The sequence below is a fragment of the Phalacrocorax carbo genome, chromosome Z (assembly GCF_963921805.1).
Source record: "Phalacrocorax carbo chromosome Z, bPhaCar2.1, whole genome shotgun sequence".
NCBI classification, from domain to species: domain Eukaryota; kingdom Metazoa; phylum Chordata; class Aves; order Suliformes; family Phalacrocoracidae; genus Phalacrocorax; species Phalacrocorax carbo.
Genome location: NC_087548.1, coordinates 53,196,895 through 53,214,849, shown reverse-complemented (window position 1 = coordinate 53,214,849; position 17,955 = coordinate 53,196,895). Strand labels below are relative to the sequence as shown.

The 17,955-nt window shown below is 39.6% G+C and overlaps 1 protein-coding gene across 1 annotated transcript; it reads left to right on the top strand.

The window, feature by feature from the left end:
• Positions 1–108: 108 nt before the first annotated feature.
• FKTN (fukutin) lies at positions 109–17,933 on the top strand. Its single transcript, XM_009514306.2, has 9 exons — positions 109–414; positions 1,736–1,795; positions 3,931–4,134; positions 5,637–5,914; positions 7,363–7,495; positions 9,086–9,215; positions 10,351–10,484; positions 11,421–11,548; positions 15,586–17,933. The coding sequence occupies exons 1-9, from the start codon at positions 310–312 to the stop codon at positions 15,797–15,799; spliced, it is 1,386 nt and encodes a 461-aa protein (XP_009512601.1). The 5' UTR covers positions 109–309; the 3' UTR covers positions 15,800–17,933.
• The last annotated feature ends 22 nt before the right edge of the window (positions 17,934–17,955 follow it).

The window sequence follows — 17,955 nt, the reverse complement described above, 5'->3', positions numbered from 1 at the left end:
GGGCGGTGCTTAACGGCCGCCGTGACGGGCTGGGGCGGGCAGCGCCGCGGGTAAGGGTGGCCGGGCCTGAGGGAGCAGGCCGTGCTCCGGGGGGAGCCGGGCGGGGTGCTGGTGACCGTGCCGGGGGACCACGCTGCGGCTGGGGCCTGCGGGCTGCTGGCGGCGCGGCGTGCTGAGCGGCCGGCCGGCCGGCTGGCTGGGCGCCCCGCTGTTTCCCTCTGCCGGCGCGCAGGGAGGGGCTGGGGAGGGCGAGAAGATGAGCGACGGCGCGCAGCTTCCAGGCGGTGATCGAGGGCTCCCCGAGGACTAATGCAGAAGATCAACAAGAACGTGGTCCTGGCGCTCCTCTCCCTGACCAGCCTGGTTTTCCTCCTCTTCCAGCTGTACTATTACAAGTTCTATCTATCGCAGAAGGTAAGGGAGCACTGCCCTGCGCATGCCTGCTTCTGTGGAATAACCGAGTATAATGCCTGCCCTCTTCAGAGCTCTTTAGCAGCCTTAATGCCACCCCCAAACCTCCGTCGTATGGCTGGCAGTTCCTGCTGTATTGAGGTGAAGCAGCAAGTTTCAGCTCGAGCAAGTCTCTGGTGGCAGGGGTACAATCAGATTTCAGTTGTCGGCCTGATAGTCAAGTCACTGTGAGCCAGAGGCATCCCATTGGTTCTAAAATGGGATGCAGTTCAGTGTTTTCAGCTGAGGGTGTGAGCCACGAGGACTTTAAATCTCCGCCAGCCTTCCTACTCTTGTTGTTAAGTGATAGTGATGCCAAACCAAGTGGTATCTTGGGGCTTTTCTGAAGAAACAAGGCAGCATTTATTGGTTGTGTGTTTTTCAACGGTGTTTTTAAAAGAAAAACCAGCTTTTCTTGCCATTGTCTTAGTGCTTTGTGATTCAGTGTTTGTAATTTTCTAGATGTTACAGGTTAAATCCTGCTTTGTACCACTTGTGAAATGTTTAGCTGACTACGATTTTCTGTAATAGAAGAAGAGGTAAATGCTACTATAAATGAAATACTTTTTTTTGATGGCTTCATAGTTAACAGTTGCAATGCAGATTCAACAAAGGAACTCCTTGCAACTGTATGCCTTCATTTTATTTTTACAGAAGAACCACGTAGGTATCATGTTTCCTGATCTTGTTTTCTTTTGGTGTGGATATTCTTAATAAATGCAGGCAGTGATAGTGCTAGGCGGTAGCACAACCTTTGACTTCTCTCTTAACAGTTTCTGATTGTAAACAGCAAGGCTGTGAATGAGAAATTCTTTGTACTTTTGCAAAGCTGACAGCTGAGCCATTAACGGCCTTGGCTTTATGATACGAATATACTCTCAAATTTAGTTCTCTAGGATTATATCTGGAAAGACTGAGGCATAGTCCTGCTGTCTTTCCCCTAGTGATATTTGCATAACAGTGTTTGTGTTTGTCATCTTCCTATTTTACATTTGCTGGCACATTGACTTAGAAACTGGAGGCCTGTTCATGCAATTCTTGCACTTCTGTAAGTCCCCAAGGCTTGTGTTCTGCTTCTAAATACACAAAGCCAGGGCTGCTGTTTACAACTTTACATTTAGTGCTGCAGTTCAGTGACCAGAGGCATAACCACAGCCATAATTATAAAGCACTAACTGGATAAATGCCCCTGAATGTCCTGTTAAGAAATCCTAAGCAGGGATTCAACTAAAACTTACCTTTTTTTTCTTTCCTTCCTTCCCCTCCTCCTCTTTGGTTTTGATAGAATGGAGCAGTTTTCTCAAAAGTCAGAGGAAGCCAGTCAGGCCAAGACAGCACGAGATGGGTATGTACAATGTCATTGGTTCATACAGTTCTTCTGAAGGTCTCAGATAACTCACACAGAGTTCCAAACTCAGGGACTAGTTCTCTTTCCTCTTCACTGGGTAAGGACTGAGAGATGCTTTCTTCACTGAGTAAAGATATCAAGCCTTTCAAAACATCAGTTTAAAATGGATTTGAGAAACGGTTACAGCTTAGCAGCCTCTGCAGTCCTTAGTAGTACTATTAATATTTTCAGAAGCAAAACTTGTTCTTTTTGATACAGAGGTTTTGATCCAGGCTTTTTTGTTCTTTCAGGCTGAGTTTTGGAAAGATTGGCTTAGTTGACATGCAGCTTATTTGATAATCAGTAGCATGGTAGAAGAATGGGCTACAGGTCTCTGGTCACAGAATACCCATTTGCTTGTTCCAGTTGTATAACCTGCTGCTCGGTGATTTGTGTTATTTGCTTATGCTGGGTCATAAAGCTCTTTACAAGCAGGAGAATGTTACATTTCAACATTCACTGGTTGCTGTATTCCAGTGTTCAGGAGCAGTGTTAGAAGCACTGTCAGATACTTGAAATGGCAGGATTGAGTGCAACCAAAACATCATGTTGGCATCAGTTACAATATTTGTAGTTAGTCTGGAAACACTTTTACAGAAGTCTTTTGTTAACAGATCTCCCAGTGGAAGAACAGCACAGATGGTAAGAGAACGATGCCCTGGGAGCTGGCTGCCTTTCACTTTGGATGCAATATGATAATGTCACTAGTTAGCAAAACAGCCATTTAAAATGCCTTGTTTCTACTAAGCAAGGGGAAAGGTGCTCTGGTTAAGAGCTGTTCTTGGGAATAATCCATACCAACTGCTCTGTGGACTGCTTGCTTGCACCAGGAATGTCTTGCTATTCTTGGAGGTAGCACCCATTGGAGCCACCTACTCATTGTTAGTGACATGGTCACAGTGGGCTTCCAGTCTGCCAGTCTGTGGACAGAGTTCTTCTTAAGCTTTAACTTGATCTTACAGGATCATTAGTAACAAAGCAGAATGCTCCACAGTTCTGCCAGGGACCTGTTGCACTCCAGGCTTTCCACAGAGTCCCTGTGTAATGAGTCCAAGATACTCCATTTCAATGCATTTCTCTTAGCTGCTTGACATCATGACCATCTCTTTCTACCAATTATTTAAGTTTCAACTAAAAGCATCTGTTTCCCTGGAGAACTGTGTCATGGTTTAACCCCAGCCAGCAACCAAGCACAACACAGCTGTGTGCTCGCTCCCCACCCCAGTGGGATGGGGGAGAGAATCAGAAGAGTCAAAGTGAGAGAACTCACGAATTGCCATAAAGACAGTTTTAACAGGTCAAGCAAAAGCTGCGTGCACAAGCGAAGCAGAACAGGAGTGAGTCAAAACCCTTGCTAAAGTTAAGGCGTGAACCGTGTCCATTGCTCTCACCTTGCCCACAGACTTCTTCAAAGGCAGTCAGTGTGATTGGCTGCAGTTTGCCTTTGGCTGGCTTTCCCAATCACGTCCTTGTCCTTCATGTGGACATGAAGCCCCTTTTCAGGGGCTTTGGCTCCAGAAGCTTCCTGGAGACTGAGATTAAGGTGACCAGAGTTCCCCAGCTCCTCCTTGAAGATGGCATGAGATTTACCTTTTCTCAGGTTGGAGGAGCCGCCCCTGACCACAGTGGTCTCTCAGGATCTTGCAGAGCAGCCTCGGAATCAGCCAGCTTCCTCAGCTGCACCCACATGTGCATTGCGTCTGATCCTGTAATCTCTAGTTTATTCAAGTGCTTTCCAAGTCAATCCAGAGCTGGAAAGAATCTAGAGTATAGCCTAGAGTCCATTCTCAAGTCTAGCACCCTAGGGTTAGAGTGCTTTATCTTGTAGAAAGTTCTAATTGAAGCTTGAAGACTTTCTCTAGTGTTAGAGACCTGGAAAGCCTGAGAGCAACCTGTTCTTCTGAAAGAGAAAATTTCCATTTCCACAATTGTTCATGGAAATGAAGTACTCCTTCAGAAAATGTATTGGGAGATAAGGTTTCCTTCTGTCAGCGGCTTGGGTTTTTTCCTTCTGTCAGAAAGTTTTAATGTATTAATCTTTGTACACTTAAAGATGGTGTTTCTAACTTCTGATTTTATCCTCTGTCAAACAGCACGTGGTTAGGAAGTTCTTAGGCTTAATATCCAGTCACAATATACCAGTGTATTTGATTGATCCTTTGATTCTGGGACTGGTTGATAAAGACATTGAACAGATCAGAAGTTCTCCTGATGGTCCTAGTCTGGAATGCAAGTACTTTTGTGCTCCAAGAGACTTTACTACATTTGCACTGCTGGACAAAACATGGAAACATGAAGTAAGTGCCTTTTCTTCAGTTCACGTTTGTGTATTGTAATGCATTCAACTGTTTTGTGATTTTGTGACAATGCTTTTGTGTTTATATTAAGGCCTCTGAATGCATTGTCTGGAAATCTCATAAAGGTACTGGTAGAGGAAACTTTTTTTTTAAAGTAAAAGATATTCAGGCACTTACCTGGATACATTAAGAGTCATTTACAGATAACTAAAAGTTTTCAGAAGCTGTCTGCGGTATTCGTAAAAGCTCGTAGTAAGAGGCCTCACCAAAAATAAGAAAGTAAGTTGTCCGTTTGCGAGGAAGAAGGAGAACCTTAAGCCTGTAGTGTATAGGGTATAGCTGTAATAAATCTTGAGTTTGGGGGTCTATCACAGAGGAAATGCCGGTATTAATGTGACAAGGCTAGAAAGATTATCATAGCCTGCTGGTTTGCATTTCTTTTAGTACGTCCATGTACTTTACGCCATTTTCTTTTGTCACTTAGTGTATTGGTATCTCTGTTTTTCTTTGGCGTTCTGAGATTTTTTTAATGGATGTGTTAAAAATAGAGGTGTAGTGTGTAATGAAGGGCAAAATGGAATCCAAGATTATTTCATCAATTACATGTTATCTGGAAATATTTAATAGACTAATTTATACAGACTGAAGATACAGTGAGAAACAGTTTTGTGGGTTTTTTGTTTGGTTTTGGTTTTTTTTTTAAAAGAAAAAGCAGGAGACATTAAAATGGTCTGACTGTTTTACTGAAGGAGTCCCACTAAAGTGAGAAGTGGTGGCACTCTGGGTCTGATCAGGCAATTGTTTTACACATAGCTCTAAAGGAATTAAAGAAACTGAGAGTAAGGTTGTGTGGCAGCACACTAATACAAATCCATCTCCCCATTCCTTTGTGGCTCACTGATAATATCTGTAGCATCCAGAGGAGAAGGTGGTATGCCTGAATGAAACACTTCAAGGGGGGTAATTGAAAGGGTCTTCGGATTCTGATTGGTTCTTTTCTTATCAGCCAGAATTTCATTCCCTTTTTCTATGGAAATACGAAAGCCTATTACCTAGCGCAACATTCAGCGTTTGGTGAGATTTAGATAAATATTTATGTACATAATAAAATAAGGTTTTGCAGTAATCCTTTTTGTGTTAGTGGTATCACTATTCAAGGACTTAAAAACGCCAAGTTTGGCACAAGAATAACTTTAGAGATCAGTTTGAGGGTGCAGAGGGTGCAAGGCGCAAACCCAGTCCAAGCATGGCTTACAACATTGATTTGTTGTTTTATTGAATAGTTCGAGGCACAAAATTTAAGATACGGAAATACAGTGGTTGGAATGGGTGGTGGTTGCTGATCTTTAAAGTCTCAGAATTTTTTTAGTAGTTTGTGCTTAAGTCTGATTAGAAAATGAACATTGTGAGTAAAGTCAGTTAATAATAAGCATTTAGCATTCAATTTTTGTTTCTCTAATCTTTAACTTCTCTTCCTCTCCCTCTCTCCCTCTCATTTTTAGCTGGCCCTCTTTAGAACTGCTGAGAAAATGGGGTTCCAATGGCTGAAGATTATGAACAAAGACCCCCGCTTGGATGGGATGGATGACCTGTCTGGGATTGAAATTCCCTTGCACTACATATTTAAACTGGCATCTCATGCCATTCACCTGGTGGTCTTCTATGAAAGGAGCGGTAATTATCTCTGGCATGGCCCCCTGAGGCTCAAGCAACATATGGACAGAAAGTTTGTGCCTTTCCGGAAACTCCACTTTGGTCGCTACCCTGGAGCATATGAAAAGTGAGTTCGAAACAGAGGAGGCAAAAAGTCATAATGGCACTTCCAAAATAACTTCTTTTCTTCTGTATATAAAATTACTCTCTTTCCTAACGTCAGGTTGTAAAATTTAACTCAGGTATAGTTCAGCCCTCAAAGTACAGGTAAATTACAGTATGAAGATAAATCCAATTCTGTTTACCCAAAATGAAGAGCTTCCCACCATTTATAAATTAAGAACTACATTTTAGAGGAAGTTGCTCTATAGCCAGGTCAAAGCAGGCAGAAAGATGAAAGAAATAGTCATGACTGAGATTGAATGTACCAGAGGATCTTCTGCTACAGTCAGTGGTTTACCATTAATATATTTGGAGTTTGAAATCTGTTGATAGCCATCTGTGTTATCAACACGGGTAAAGTAGAAGTGGCAAAACATTTAGTACTAGCTGGTACATATTTGGTCTTCTTTCTGTAATGATACGTATCCAGAAGTTGAATACAGATATGGAACATTAAATGAAAAGCAGAAGCAACAGAAATCCATTCAGTAATAGTCAAAATAGTCAGTGTTAAAGAACATGAATAAAGAGTAGGTGATATTTGTACCACAAAGACATGCCAACCATTGCATCTAATTCGTGCTCTTAATTTGCTGAGGGGATTCCTTTCTTGCCTAAATGCTTGAACTGGTGGTGTTATTTTTCCATAGTCTTCTGCTTAAACTTTGCAATATATTGGTAAAGTTACTGTAAACGTCTGCCTTTTCTTACAATGCTTTCAATAGCAGTATTTCAGGAAATAAACATCATGGCAAATCTTGTCACTGTTTTCAAAATCAAGCAGATACCACCAGGCTTTGAGAACAGTGATCCCATAGGGTATGTGTATATGTCATAAATCAGAGAAAACCAGCACATTTCAAAGGTCAAAATAAATCTGTTTTAACTTTTTCTTTAAAATCTACACCATTCTTTCTTCCTTTTAAAACACAGAGCCTGTAGCGGTTATGTGCCTAAACGTTTGAAATTGACTGTGTAAGCTGTTTAGTATCACATTTCATTCATTGTGAAGGCTGAACAGTTTCTAAATTTTAAATGCAAATAGCCTGAAAGTATGGGGTAAAATTTGGTTAAGTGCAGACAACCGAATAAATAGCCTAAATTTTCCAATGCACTGAATTTGTTCAGACTGTCATGCAGTGCAGTCATGAGTCAGTAAAGGAATCGGTGATCTGACAAACTAGCTATGGGCTTATAGGCATAAAGCTTCTTTTTAAACAAGATTTGGAAGTGTGTGGGGAATTTGTTGAAGCTCTTGTTGCTCTTCTTTTATAATCGGTTTTGGGTGTATATGGACAGAGGAATCACTGCCAGTAGTATGCATTAAGATTTTAACCTGAGCTAGAAGAAAAAGTGGCTTGTAGGTTGTAAAGGAATTGAATGGGGTAATGTATCATCTTTCTTTCCCTTCAGGCCAGAACTTCTGCTTGTTTCTATTGATGACTTAAAAGTTCAAATTCCAAAAAATCCATCCAGTTTTCTAGAAGAGATGTCACACTCTAGATTTCTTGAGTGTAGGTACAGAGAAGCTCGGGCTTTCTTTCAGGTTAGTGGTAATCAGGTAGTGTCTCTGAGATGTAATGTGTGTTTTCACTGATTGACCCAAACCTACACACAGTTGATTGCTTTTTACCTAGATGGGACTGTTTGCATACATAAAGCTAAATACAGCCTCTGAGACTAAATCCACAGAGTTTAATAAGTGGTAATAAAACTAAAACTTTAACTGAAAATCGTGGTCTGTTGCTTTTACTCGCGAGTACCGTTTTTCCACTTTCCAAAACTTTGAAAAGAAGAGGTAACCAGTATGTCCATGGTTGTTACACACTGTTACTGTTAAATAGATTTCACGTAAATAAGATTAAAATCTTGTGTATGTTTCTGGTTGAAATTTTTCCTTACAGAAATTCTCTTAAGTTCTGACTAGTATTTCATTTTATATTCTTTTGAACCACATGCTGCAGTCCCACATTGCTGCTTTGGTTTATTTGAAATGTTATATTTTCTGAAATTACTTACTTCATTGCATTTTGACAATGTAAGCTAATGTTTTCACCATGATTTAAAGTATTCTTTTTAGAATATTGCTACCTGATTTAGCAGATGGGAGAAAACTTTCTGCTGCGGTATGGAGAGCATTTTCTCCAAACTTGAAAAGGGCCAAGATACAAAGTGGTCAAGAGTTACCACAATTAAGACTGTGGGGTCAGAATCAGGTCACTGAATTTGAGCCATCTCTGATTTCATGGAAGGGGTAAAAAGACGACCCTAGACGTTCCATTCTTCAGACATTAGAGGCCCTGGGGTAGAGATTTCTCAGGGAAGGGAAGACCATCCTTGATCAGTCTAGTAGGCCATAGCTCCCCATATGTGTAGCAGGACAGTTACTATACCCAAGGGTACCTGTGTGTTGTCACTTCACTTGTAAAGGACAGAAGTTTTAAGCATGCTCCGCTTCAGCTCTAAAGCCTCCAGGCAGTAATTGCCTCAGGCAGAGAAAATGTGCCTTGGAAAGTATATTGAACTTTGGAGCTTTAATATGGAAATAAGCAGCTGGCATCTGTTTTGAAAAGTAAATATTAATTTCAACTATTTGTTGCCCAAAAGCTGTTAATGAAATCAGTTGTGAAGCTGAGTGGTGTGTTTTTTCTGTGTTAGATTTGGTAATGTTTGCCCAGACTGCCGTGCTGTTTTTGGCTTTGCATTTCAGAAGATCTTGCCACAGTTCTATCTGGAAGATAGGCATGATTTTCTGTTCAGTGTTTCTACTACATGGCAGAAGTTGTCAACATCCAGTTGTAACGCTTGGTGGCGCCAAATAAACTAATGTGGTGGAAGTAACTGATTTCTGTTCCTTTTACCCCTGGACTGTGGGTATTGGCTTCAGCTGGTGCAGAACTAGGGTTCGTCTGTGTTGTTGCCAAGTGCTGAGAATCGGTGTCTAACACGTACAGTCTTACTCTATTTTACTGTGACTTTACATTCTGCTGGTTTGGAAAAACTGAAGATCGATGTTTCAGAGTTTAAATGTTAAATAGTCATTCTAGTGTATATCTGTGAAAACAGATACTGCCCAGAACGAAGGGATAAATTTGCTCTCTGACAACAGCTTGCTTATTCTTCCTTTGCCTTCCAGCTGTATCCTGATGATGCCTCTCTTGATGCTGTGGAGTTCAGAAAAAAAGCAAAATCCTTGCTCCATCTGGCTGCCGTGACACTGAATAACTTAGGAGTAAAGTTCTGGCTGAGCAGTGGAACATGCCTTGGTAAAACATTTGTGTTATACTCATCTGTTATGTTAAACATTTCAACCTCTATTGCTTGTGATGTCAGCTGAGGTTAGCAGCTAAATGTATGGAGTTGGAAGGTAATATGTGGCATTAGCTGTACTGAAATAGGCCTTTTTCCTGCTGACAAAATGTTTTTTTTTCCTGTAGAAACTTGAGCCCTGGAGATGCTTAACAAATTTCCAGTGAAGCATTTAATGTTGTTAGCAATTATCTCTGTTGTATTGATCACTGCTTAGAAAGCGTTCAGCAGTTCCCTAAATTGTGTGGCTTAGAATTTAGTGAAATGTTAGGTGGAAGACACAGTGATGGGCACATATACCTGCTGTCCATGTAAACTCTCACCTGATTTATCTTCTACGCAATTTGGTGCTTATCACTGACTTTTAAAATAGAGTGTACATTTATTTATTTATTTTTAAACAAATCCTTTTAATAAAATGTCAGCCTATTAGAGTATGTACTGCAAGTTTTCAGTTCAAAGGTGGAAGTTATTACCTTATCACTGGTGAAGATTCTTTTATTATTGAACTATCAGTTTTGAAAATCTATGTGTATGCATATTCAACTTGTATTTGTTTAGTCCTAGGAAATAAAATTTTCTGAATGAACAGTTACTAAAAGGTGCTTTAATGAAACAGACAAAAGGATGTCCCACTTCTTGTCTTACTGTTTTGTAGTGGTGCTTGAAAGATGATTAACATCTCAGATACTATTTAAAATAATCGTTTCAAGTTAAAAGCACAGCTATAGCCCTCTAACTGTTCATTGCTGATTAGATTTGGGCTCAGATAAAGTATATTTTTTCTTTGAAGACATTTAGATTAGAAAAATGAAGATATTTTATCTTTGAAAGAGTTCGTGTTTTCTCTCTCATTCTTGGTTTTCTGGAGGAAAGCTTGCTGAAAGTGCAGTAATACTTGTTTTCTTCAATGTGGTTCATTTCATACTAGAGAAAGGCAGAAGTCTTGTTTATGGCCTCATTCAAAGATCTCTGCCTGGTGACCTTATGGCAGTTCATTTTTATGTTGCTTTTGTTCTATTGATATATTTCTCATGTTCCTGAATTAACTAGTTTGGGGTTGTTTGTTTTTTTTCTTTTCCTTTTCCTCAGGCTGGTATAGACAGTGCAATGTCATTCCTCACAGCAAGGATGTGGATTTGGGAGTCTTTATAAGGGACTACAAAGCAGATATCATTCCAGCCTTTCAGAAAGCAGGGTTACCACTAAAGCACAAATTTGGCAAGGTATATAGAAAGTGAACCATTTGCTTCATGTGTCTTTCTGTAGGTTTGTAAGTTTGAGTACAGCTGCAGATCACTTATGTAGAAGTGAGTATCTGAAGTCTCCTCAGATATTTACTCATTGGGGTTTTTACCCTAGTTAGTAGTAGTAGCAAAACCCCTTAGGTTTTACCTAAACGTATAATCTTGTTAATTTTTATGTGCTCTCTTAGACAGTGTGCGAGATACATCTCTCTTAATAGCTTCAGCCCTGTTTGGGGAGTCTGAATTCCACCTCAGAAGTTTTTAGTAAGTTTTAGAGGGGTCTAATCTGTGTCAGTGGTGCTAGGGAAACTTAAGAATCAAGGTAGGATTTAGTCTTTGAGACTGGATGGGCCTCATCACATGGGAGGATTGGTGATAGCTGTGAGATTCTGTAGTCCTGTATGTAAAATTAGCAGAAATGGAAGGGTGGCTTGAGGCGGGCACTGGGCTTGTTCGTTATGTGGATCTGTATTTAGCTTTTTCAGAGTGTAGGCTGCAGAACGTTAAGAGGAAAGAACCAAATTACAGGAATATGAAGGTTCAGCCACAGTTCAACTAATATATCATTAGTGGTGCTACTGAGTGCTTTATTTTTATCCTAGAGGAAGTGTGTGAAGACACCTACTAATCATGTGTTTATCTGAGATTATTTTGCCTGTGGCAGGGGACAAAGAGACAGTGCTGAGGCTTTTGGGGCTAAAGGCAGGAGAGAGAAGGTGGGCCCACTGAGGTGTAGAAAATTTCAAATGTTCTCAAGGCATAAAAAAAAATAATTGCAGAATTAATGTGTTTTCTTCAGTTAGGATAGGAGTCACTCTCCATACCTGACCAAAACAAATTTGTTTTCTGAAACCTGCTGACATGAACAGCCTTGTATTTTTATGAGTTTATGCAGCATGTATTTTTGTCTTGCAGGTAGAAGACAGCTTGGAACTGTCTTTCCAGGGAGAAGGTGATGTGAAACTTGATATATTTTTCTTCTATGAAGAGGATGACCACATATGGAATGGAGGAACTCAGGCCAAATCGGGCAAGAAATTTAAGTATGAGCTGCATTTGTACCTCTAATAGGAAAAAAATTGAACAAGTTAGTGTTTAGTGTTGGCATTTTGTGTTGTATGTTGGTGCCCTGCAAAGCCTGTGCTCTCTGTAGGAAAGGCTCTTATCAGAAGAGAATCAGTGGAGATTTTGCACTTTAAGACCAAAGAAGTAGAAAGAGAACAGTACTAGGCCTTACTAGAGAGGCACTGGGCTTGTCAATAGTCAGTTCTTTCATGAAATCTCAAGCAGTGCTGGCACGTCATGTATCAAGCAGATCTTCTCTGGACTGTGACAAGCTCTGAGTTTATAAATAAACAGCTAAGATGAGAATTAAGTCTCTAGAACTGTGCTTGTTGCACAAAGTAATTTTGCAGTAAAAAATGAACCCTTAGGCATCTGTGTCAATGATGGAGCATTATAGCAGAAAGCCTCAACTGTCCTTGCAAAGTAAACCCCATAGTTTTTTATTTTGTTGTAATGATTTGGAATACTTCATTGACTGTAATGTGACAGCAACGCAGATGATTACTGCAGACTTGTTTTTGTTCATGTTCTGAAAATGGTATTTTAAGCAGGATTCCACTTTTTTTTTTTCATACCTTTCAGTATTAAATCAGCAAATAAGTGCAACGGCTTCCTAATCTACTTGGCAAACTGAATATAGGTTTTGATAATTAGATTTGTTATTTCCATCACCCACCTTAACTCAGAAAGAGACAGTTGCAGCCTAGTTGAAAACTTTGTTGACTTCTATAGGATTTTATTATCTTTCACATTTTGCCTGAACTGTATTTGCTTATATTTAGCTAATGGGAACTTAGTGAACTCTGTCATCCAGATGGTGATAATGTCTGAGTCCTCGTCTTAGTTATCTTTGTTCTGAAATGATAAAGATTGAGGGAGATATTTTGATGACTGGAGTCAAAAGGCACACTTATAAATAGGCTAAAGGAAGAATTCTTGGAACATTCCCACATAAAATGTGGTATGCGGCAGAGTGGTTTTCTTAGAATACAGCAACAATTTTGTAGTTTTCCAAAACAGGCTTAATGTCTGTTTTTTCCATATAATATTTTTGAGGATTTTGTGTGATGCATTCTGAGGAGGAAGCTGACCAATAAATTCCTTTCCTTTTCTTTGCCCTTCTGTTGTGCCTAAATTGTAGTAGCTCTTTCCATGCCACTGGAGATGACATGCTCTTTCAAACTTCCATTGTAGCATCAGACCTAGGGTACTTGAGAGCTGAATTTTTTTTCCCCTTTGATAGGACTGGTCCAGTGTGTGAGAGTAGAAGGTAGATCTGAATGTGTGCTATGCTCCAGCTCCTGTATCCTAGGATATCACAGCTCTTTTGGAACTCTAGCTTTCATAAAACACTTTCCTTTTCTTGTAGCCTAGTACCTATTTTTGATGGCAAACTTTTTTGAAGTTTACAAACATGGCTTTCTAGTTCAATAACAATTAATTTGCTTAGACATAGTAGCATAAGGAAGCCTCTAATTCTGAGCTGCTGTTTCTTAGGCATAGTATACTGTACTTAATCCATACAGAAAAGGAGCAAGAAAACTGCTTGCTTACCATTATAAAGGCCCCAAGCCCTGACAGAACATGGCTGTTCAGAATCCTTAGCCAAATAATTCCAGATATGTATTATTCCAAACACCTTCTCAGAAAGAGAAAAAAGATCACAGGTGAGATGCGATGATTTAGCATCCTTGGTCTGAATGCCTGCAACACCAGAATGACCCTCAATTTTGCTTAGTCTTCATCCCTTTCAAAATTTTGGGGGAAGGTAAAGTGAGGACGCCAGGCAAAAGAGAAGTGATGGTTTGATCATGCTGAATCCTAAATCCACTTTAACAATTTTAAAGGAATCGCACCAGCTGTTTATCTGGTATCAGCAGAGATACTGGTTGTTACTAGATCATCACAGATAAGGGTGGGAGTTCTATCCCAAGATATTTATGTTTTTAAAAATGAAGGGTAAAAGAGTTTCTGAAGAAAGCTGAATATTTGCACAGGCGTACTTTCTATACATCTTGCTAAATAAAATATGAAGAATGAAAGTATTTCTCATTTTGTCTTAAATATTTTTCATTAGTTGTTTTTAGTGTCTGTTTCCATGGAGAGCTGGTTTCTAAACCTTATGAGTCTGGCTGTATGGTTTGCATTTTCATGTACAGAAATACTTCCTCAACAGTGGAGGCACAAGCAAGCATGTAAATCCTCCTTATCTTGTCTGGGAGTTACAGCAATTGAGACCATCTATTTGTTTACAAAATTAATGCTGGACAGTTGCATTCTTCAGCAGAGAATAAGTATTTACAAAAACTGAATCTGGGAATCAAATCTATACTGTATGCTTTAATCCTTAAAATTAGTTAGTTCTGTACGCTCTTAACATAAACGGCCTTGTGTAAGTGTAAAATCTTTTCAGTACTTTTATGTCCAAAGATTGATGAGACTGAAATGGGAAGAAAAAATGGAGAGCAGTGCAATTTTACAGGAGTACGTAGCCTTATCACAGCCACTTGGAATGAGAAAACAGTGAGCCCCAAGGATTCTAGTAGTGTGAGGCATTGCTGAAAGCTACAATTTTCATCAGTGGATGTAAACATTTTGTTTTAGTAATAGTTAAATAATTATTGTGGTGAAATTTCCAACTGACTTTTTAATTTGCGGATTAGTTTATTTAAATAATCTGTTGGTTCTCTTTAGAATTATTATTCAGAGGTTACTCTCTGGAGGTTGTATTATTTCAGTGGTTTGCTGATAGCTTTTGCATATGCACGCCCACTGAAGTTCTGAGATGAATGATTTCCTGGGTTAATAACAGCTAAATAGCTATTTAATGATTATAGATCCAGTAATAAAGTTTGTTTACCTTGTTGTGCCCTTGGTAGGTGGTTTTTTTTTTTGCTTTTTGGTTAGAGATAATCAATAGTCTCTGGATATACATCCAAAAATGCTTGATCACTTTTTTTCTCTGCCTCCATTTAAGGCATAAACGCAAGGTTGTTTTATTTTCTGAAACTGTTCAGTGCTTAGAAATAAAATTAACTTTATGATTAGAGGAACACATGGGGTTTCTAATTCATGCAAATGCACAAATCTTTTCACCTTATTCTTTTTCAGAAGGTCTAAGTACTAATGGTTTCATTTTAACCTGAGAAAAGGAATTTTAAGGTCACTTTTTTTCTGTGGAATAATTCACAGCTTCAGAAGCGGGAGTGATCCTCTGCAGGAATAGTACATAGTCTTTGGTATTTACTTGTTTAACGCATCAGCTCTGACACTGGGCTTCTATAGGATGTCATTCTGATCAAACTGTGAAATTTACCTGTGAACTTCCACTGGTGTAAGCTTACTTATAGGTAGAGCTTATCTTGGCACTTCTACAGAAAAAAAAGCTGGCACAGAACAAGGTCAGTGTGGTAGAATAAATAGTTTTTAAAATTTGAATGGGCTGAGACAGTTTGAGGAAGTACAGGGTGGCAGCCGTATCGTAATTCTTTGCAGCTGCTCCAAGTCTGGCACCATGTTTAAACATGGGTACTGAAGGGAAATTGCATGCTTTGTTTGGTAAAACTGAAGAGAGGTAAAACATGTTTTTAAGAAAGGCCTGGCTTGTAGTAAAGTATTTAATGCTGCTTTTCTCAAAATCTTCCCTACCAAGTAACATCTATCATCCTCTTGACACCCTTCTAAATGAGGTAACTGTTAAATCCAGTTTCTAAGTGGAAGAGTAGAGAGAGGGACTAAGTGATTTTCTATAGGTGGCAGAATGATATGGGAATAAGCAGCAAAAAAATTAGAAATACTCCTTCCTAAGAACATGCACCAAGTGTTACCCAGTTACTGTTGATAAGACCCCTGTCCGGTATGCAAATAACATTTCATTGATAGGAAGCTATGAAGTAAGAAAAAAATTATAAATCTAACATGGTCACTCACTGCAGTTGCTTGCTTTCTCCATGAACTTACTTAGAGGTGTCTTTCAGCCTTCTGCCAGTGACCATGTTATTTTGTTATCGTGCAGGTATCTCTTTCCGAAGTTTACGCTGTGTTGGACTGAATTTGTAGAACTGAAGGTACACGTGCCCTGTGAAACCCGTCAGTATGTTGAAGCCAACTACGGCCCAGAGTGGAAGGTTCCTGTGAAGACGTGGGACTGGAAGAGGTCACCTTTCAATGTGCAGTACAATGGTGTCTGGCCTGTTGATGAATGGGATAATGTAATTCAAATCTACTAACTGCTAATAGAGCATGCCTGCTCTCCATGAAACTGTCAGTTTGTCACTTCCTATTTCCCAAAGGCATCAAGATCCGTTCCTTTTGTAACTTCCCATCTGTTTCCTAAGGAGACATTTACCTTTTTTTGCTTAACAGTTATTTTTTTCACCTTCATCGTGCGTTTTCCAAGTAGTCAAAGGAAAAGATTAAAGGCAGGACTGGCAACTGAAGAGAAGGGAAGCTGAAAGAAAAGCTTCGCAAAGGGAATAGAGAAGAAATACTGCAGTAAACTTATATTCAGTTGACTATTTGAATGTAAACAGTGTCCAGGTGGCTTAGACTTTCCTGGGATCATCAAAACCTTGGGACCATTCACTTCTGAAGCTTAAGAGAGGGATAGGACGGAAAAATCCCAGAGAGGTTTCTCTTTTTTTCAGAGGAGATTGGTGAATATTCAACTTCTAAACACCAGAGTTTCGAGCGCCTGAAATGTTCGTCATTTGAGATTGATATATCCCCACAATATGTACCAGGTTGCTCTTGGGAGTGGAATCTTTCTATTACACCGAACCCATGTGACCCACCTGCTTTACCCATAGGAGGTATTGGGTAATGGTGTAATACTAAATGAATGGAAGAGGAAACTATCCTCATTGGAGATCTTCCAATAATAGTTGGTTATTTTGTGAACTAACCGCTGCATGTGACTCTGACGAGGAATGTTATCTGCTTTTTCTTTTCTTTTTTAAGAACGTAAAGGTGTATGCCACAGTATCCTGGTTTTGATGTCCCAGATAGCATGTTCTCCATGCAAAAGTTTTGACTAGATTTTAGAAAATTATAGTTATCCCTGTTTTCTTACAAGTAGGTAGAAATGGGGGTAGTCATAATTTTGTTTAACGTGGGCTCACAGAAGAGAGATTTCAGAGAATCACAGCTGTCTTCTTTAAGTGTAAGCAGGAGTGTGTACAAATACAAACAGTTCCATCAAATTTGCAGTAGCATAATTGCAAGTGAAGTGTTAGTGTAACATTAGGCTTTGGATGGGGAGAAGATGGAAGCCTGACAGCTCTCTCCTCCTGCTTCTGCTTGTGCTTTTCATCAATGAAGTAAGCTTTCTTCTTCAGTATTTTGGAGAGGGATAATAGCTTTCATATGAGCATATGTGTCCAAGTTTGTTCCATTCCTGTTGTGCAGGGAAGACAAGGGCACTAGAGCTGCTAGCGAGTTATGACGGTAATATACAGTATAGACCCAGGAGTACTTGTGAACCAGTGTCAAGGTACTGCATGGAGCTCATGTTTACTTGCAACAAACCTGTATCTGTTCTCTCCTTGCTTAGCAGAAAGGCTATCTATGGGTCACAGCTTTTTCCACCTGTCACTGGGTAGAGGTAGGTTGAGTCTGGTTTGCGTTCTGTTGATCTGCAGTTTTTGACTGTGTATTCAAATGTGTACAGTTCTGGAGAGGTGAAGTAGCTGCTGCTGCGTGGCAGTTTTACTACTGTGTCATTCCAGGTGTGTTCTGGGGCTTCCCTGCTGTTCTCATCCTGGAGTGTGCTGCATGCTTTTTCCTCCCAGTCCTCTCAGTTCCAGAGGTGGAGACCTCTGCCAGTGAAGCACTGGAGTAAATTATTCAGCTTCTGGTGACAACTTGTCATGCTGGCTCTTCAATTGGTATGGTAACTTTGTTAGCTTTGCCTAATTAAGAAGAGAGGTGTAAAATCCTGCTAATGCATTTAAGTTTTAAAGTAAGCATAACATCATAAGGGATAATTTCGCCGGTATAATTTTTTGTATTTTTTTTCCTAAAATAAAAAAAGCCAATGTCCTTATGGTTTTCATAGTCAGAACTCCGTTGTTGTGAACTTCTTTGTTTAATAACTACAGTAAGCCTGTAAGTTTTTCAAATGTGATAGAAGTTTAAGAGTGAAAGAAAAGATACTATCAGAAAATTACAATCCTGACAAGTTTTTGACTTTGTATTTGTAGGTGGAAAGACTAATGGAAAAAATGCATGTCCCTGAAAGGGGGGATGTCTTAAGTAGTTAGTTATACCTGTAAGTTATTCTTCACATCAAAATATTTTCTCTTCAGAAGATACAAGTGTATATTTAACACTGATTAAAAGAAGGGAAGTCTAATTTGCAACTCAGGATGTTGTTTTATCTTTTGGT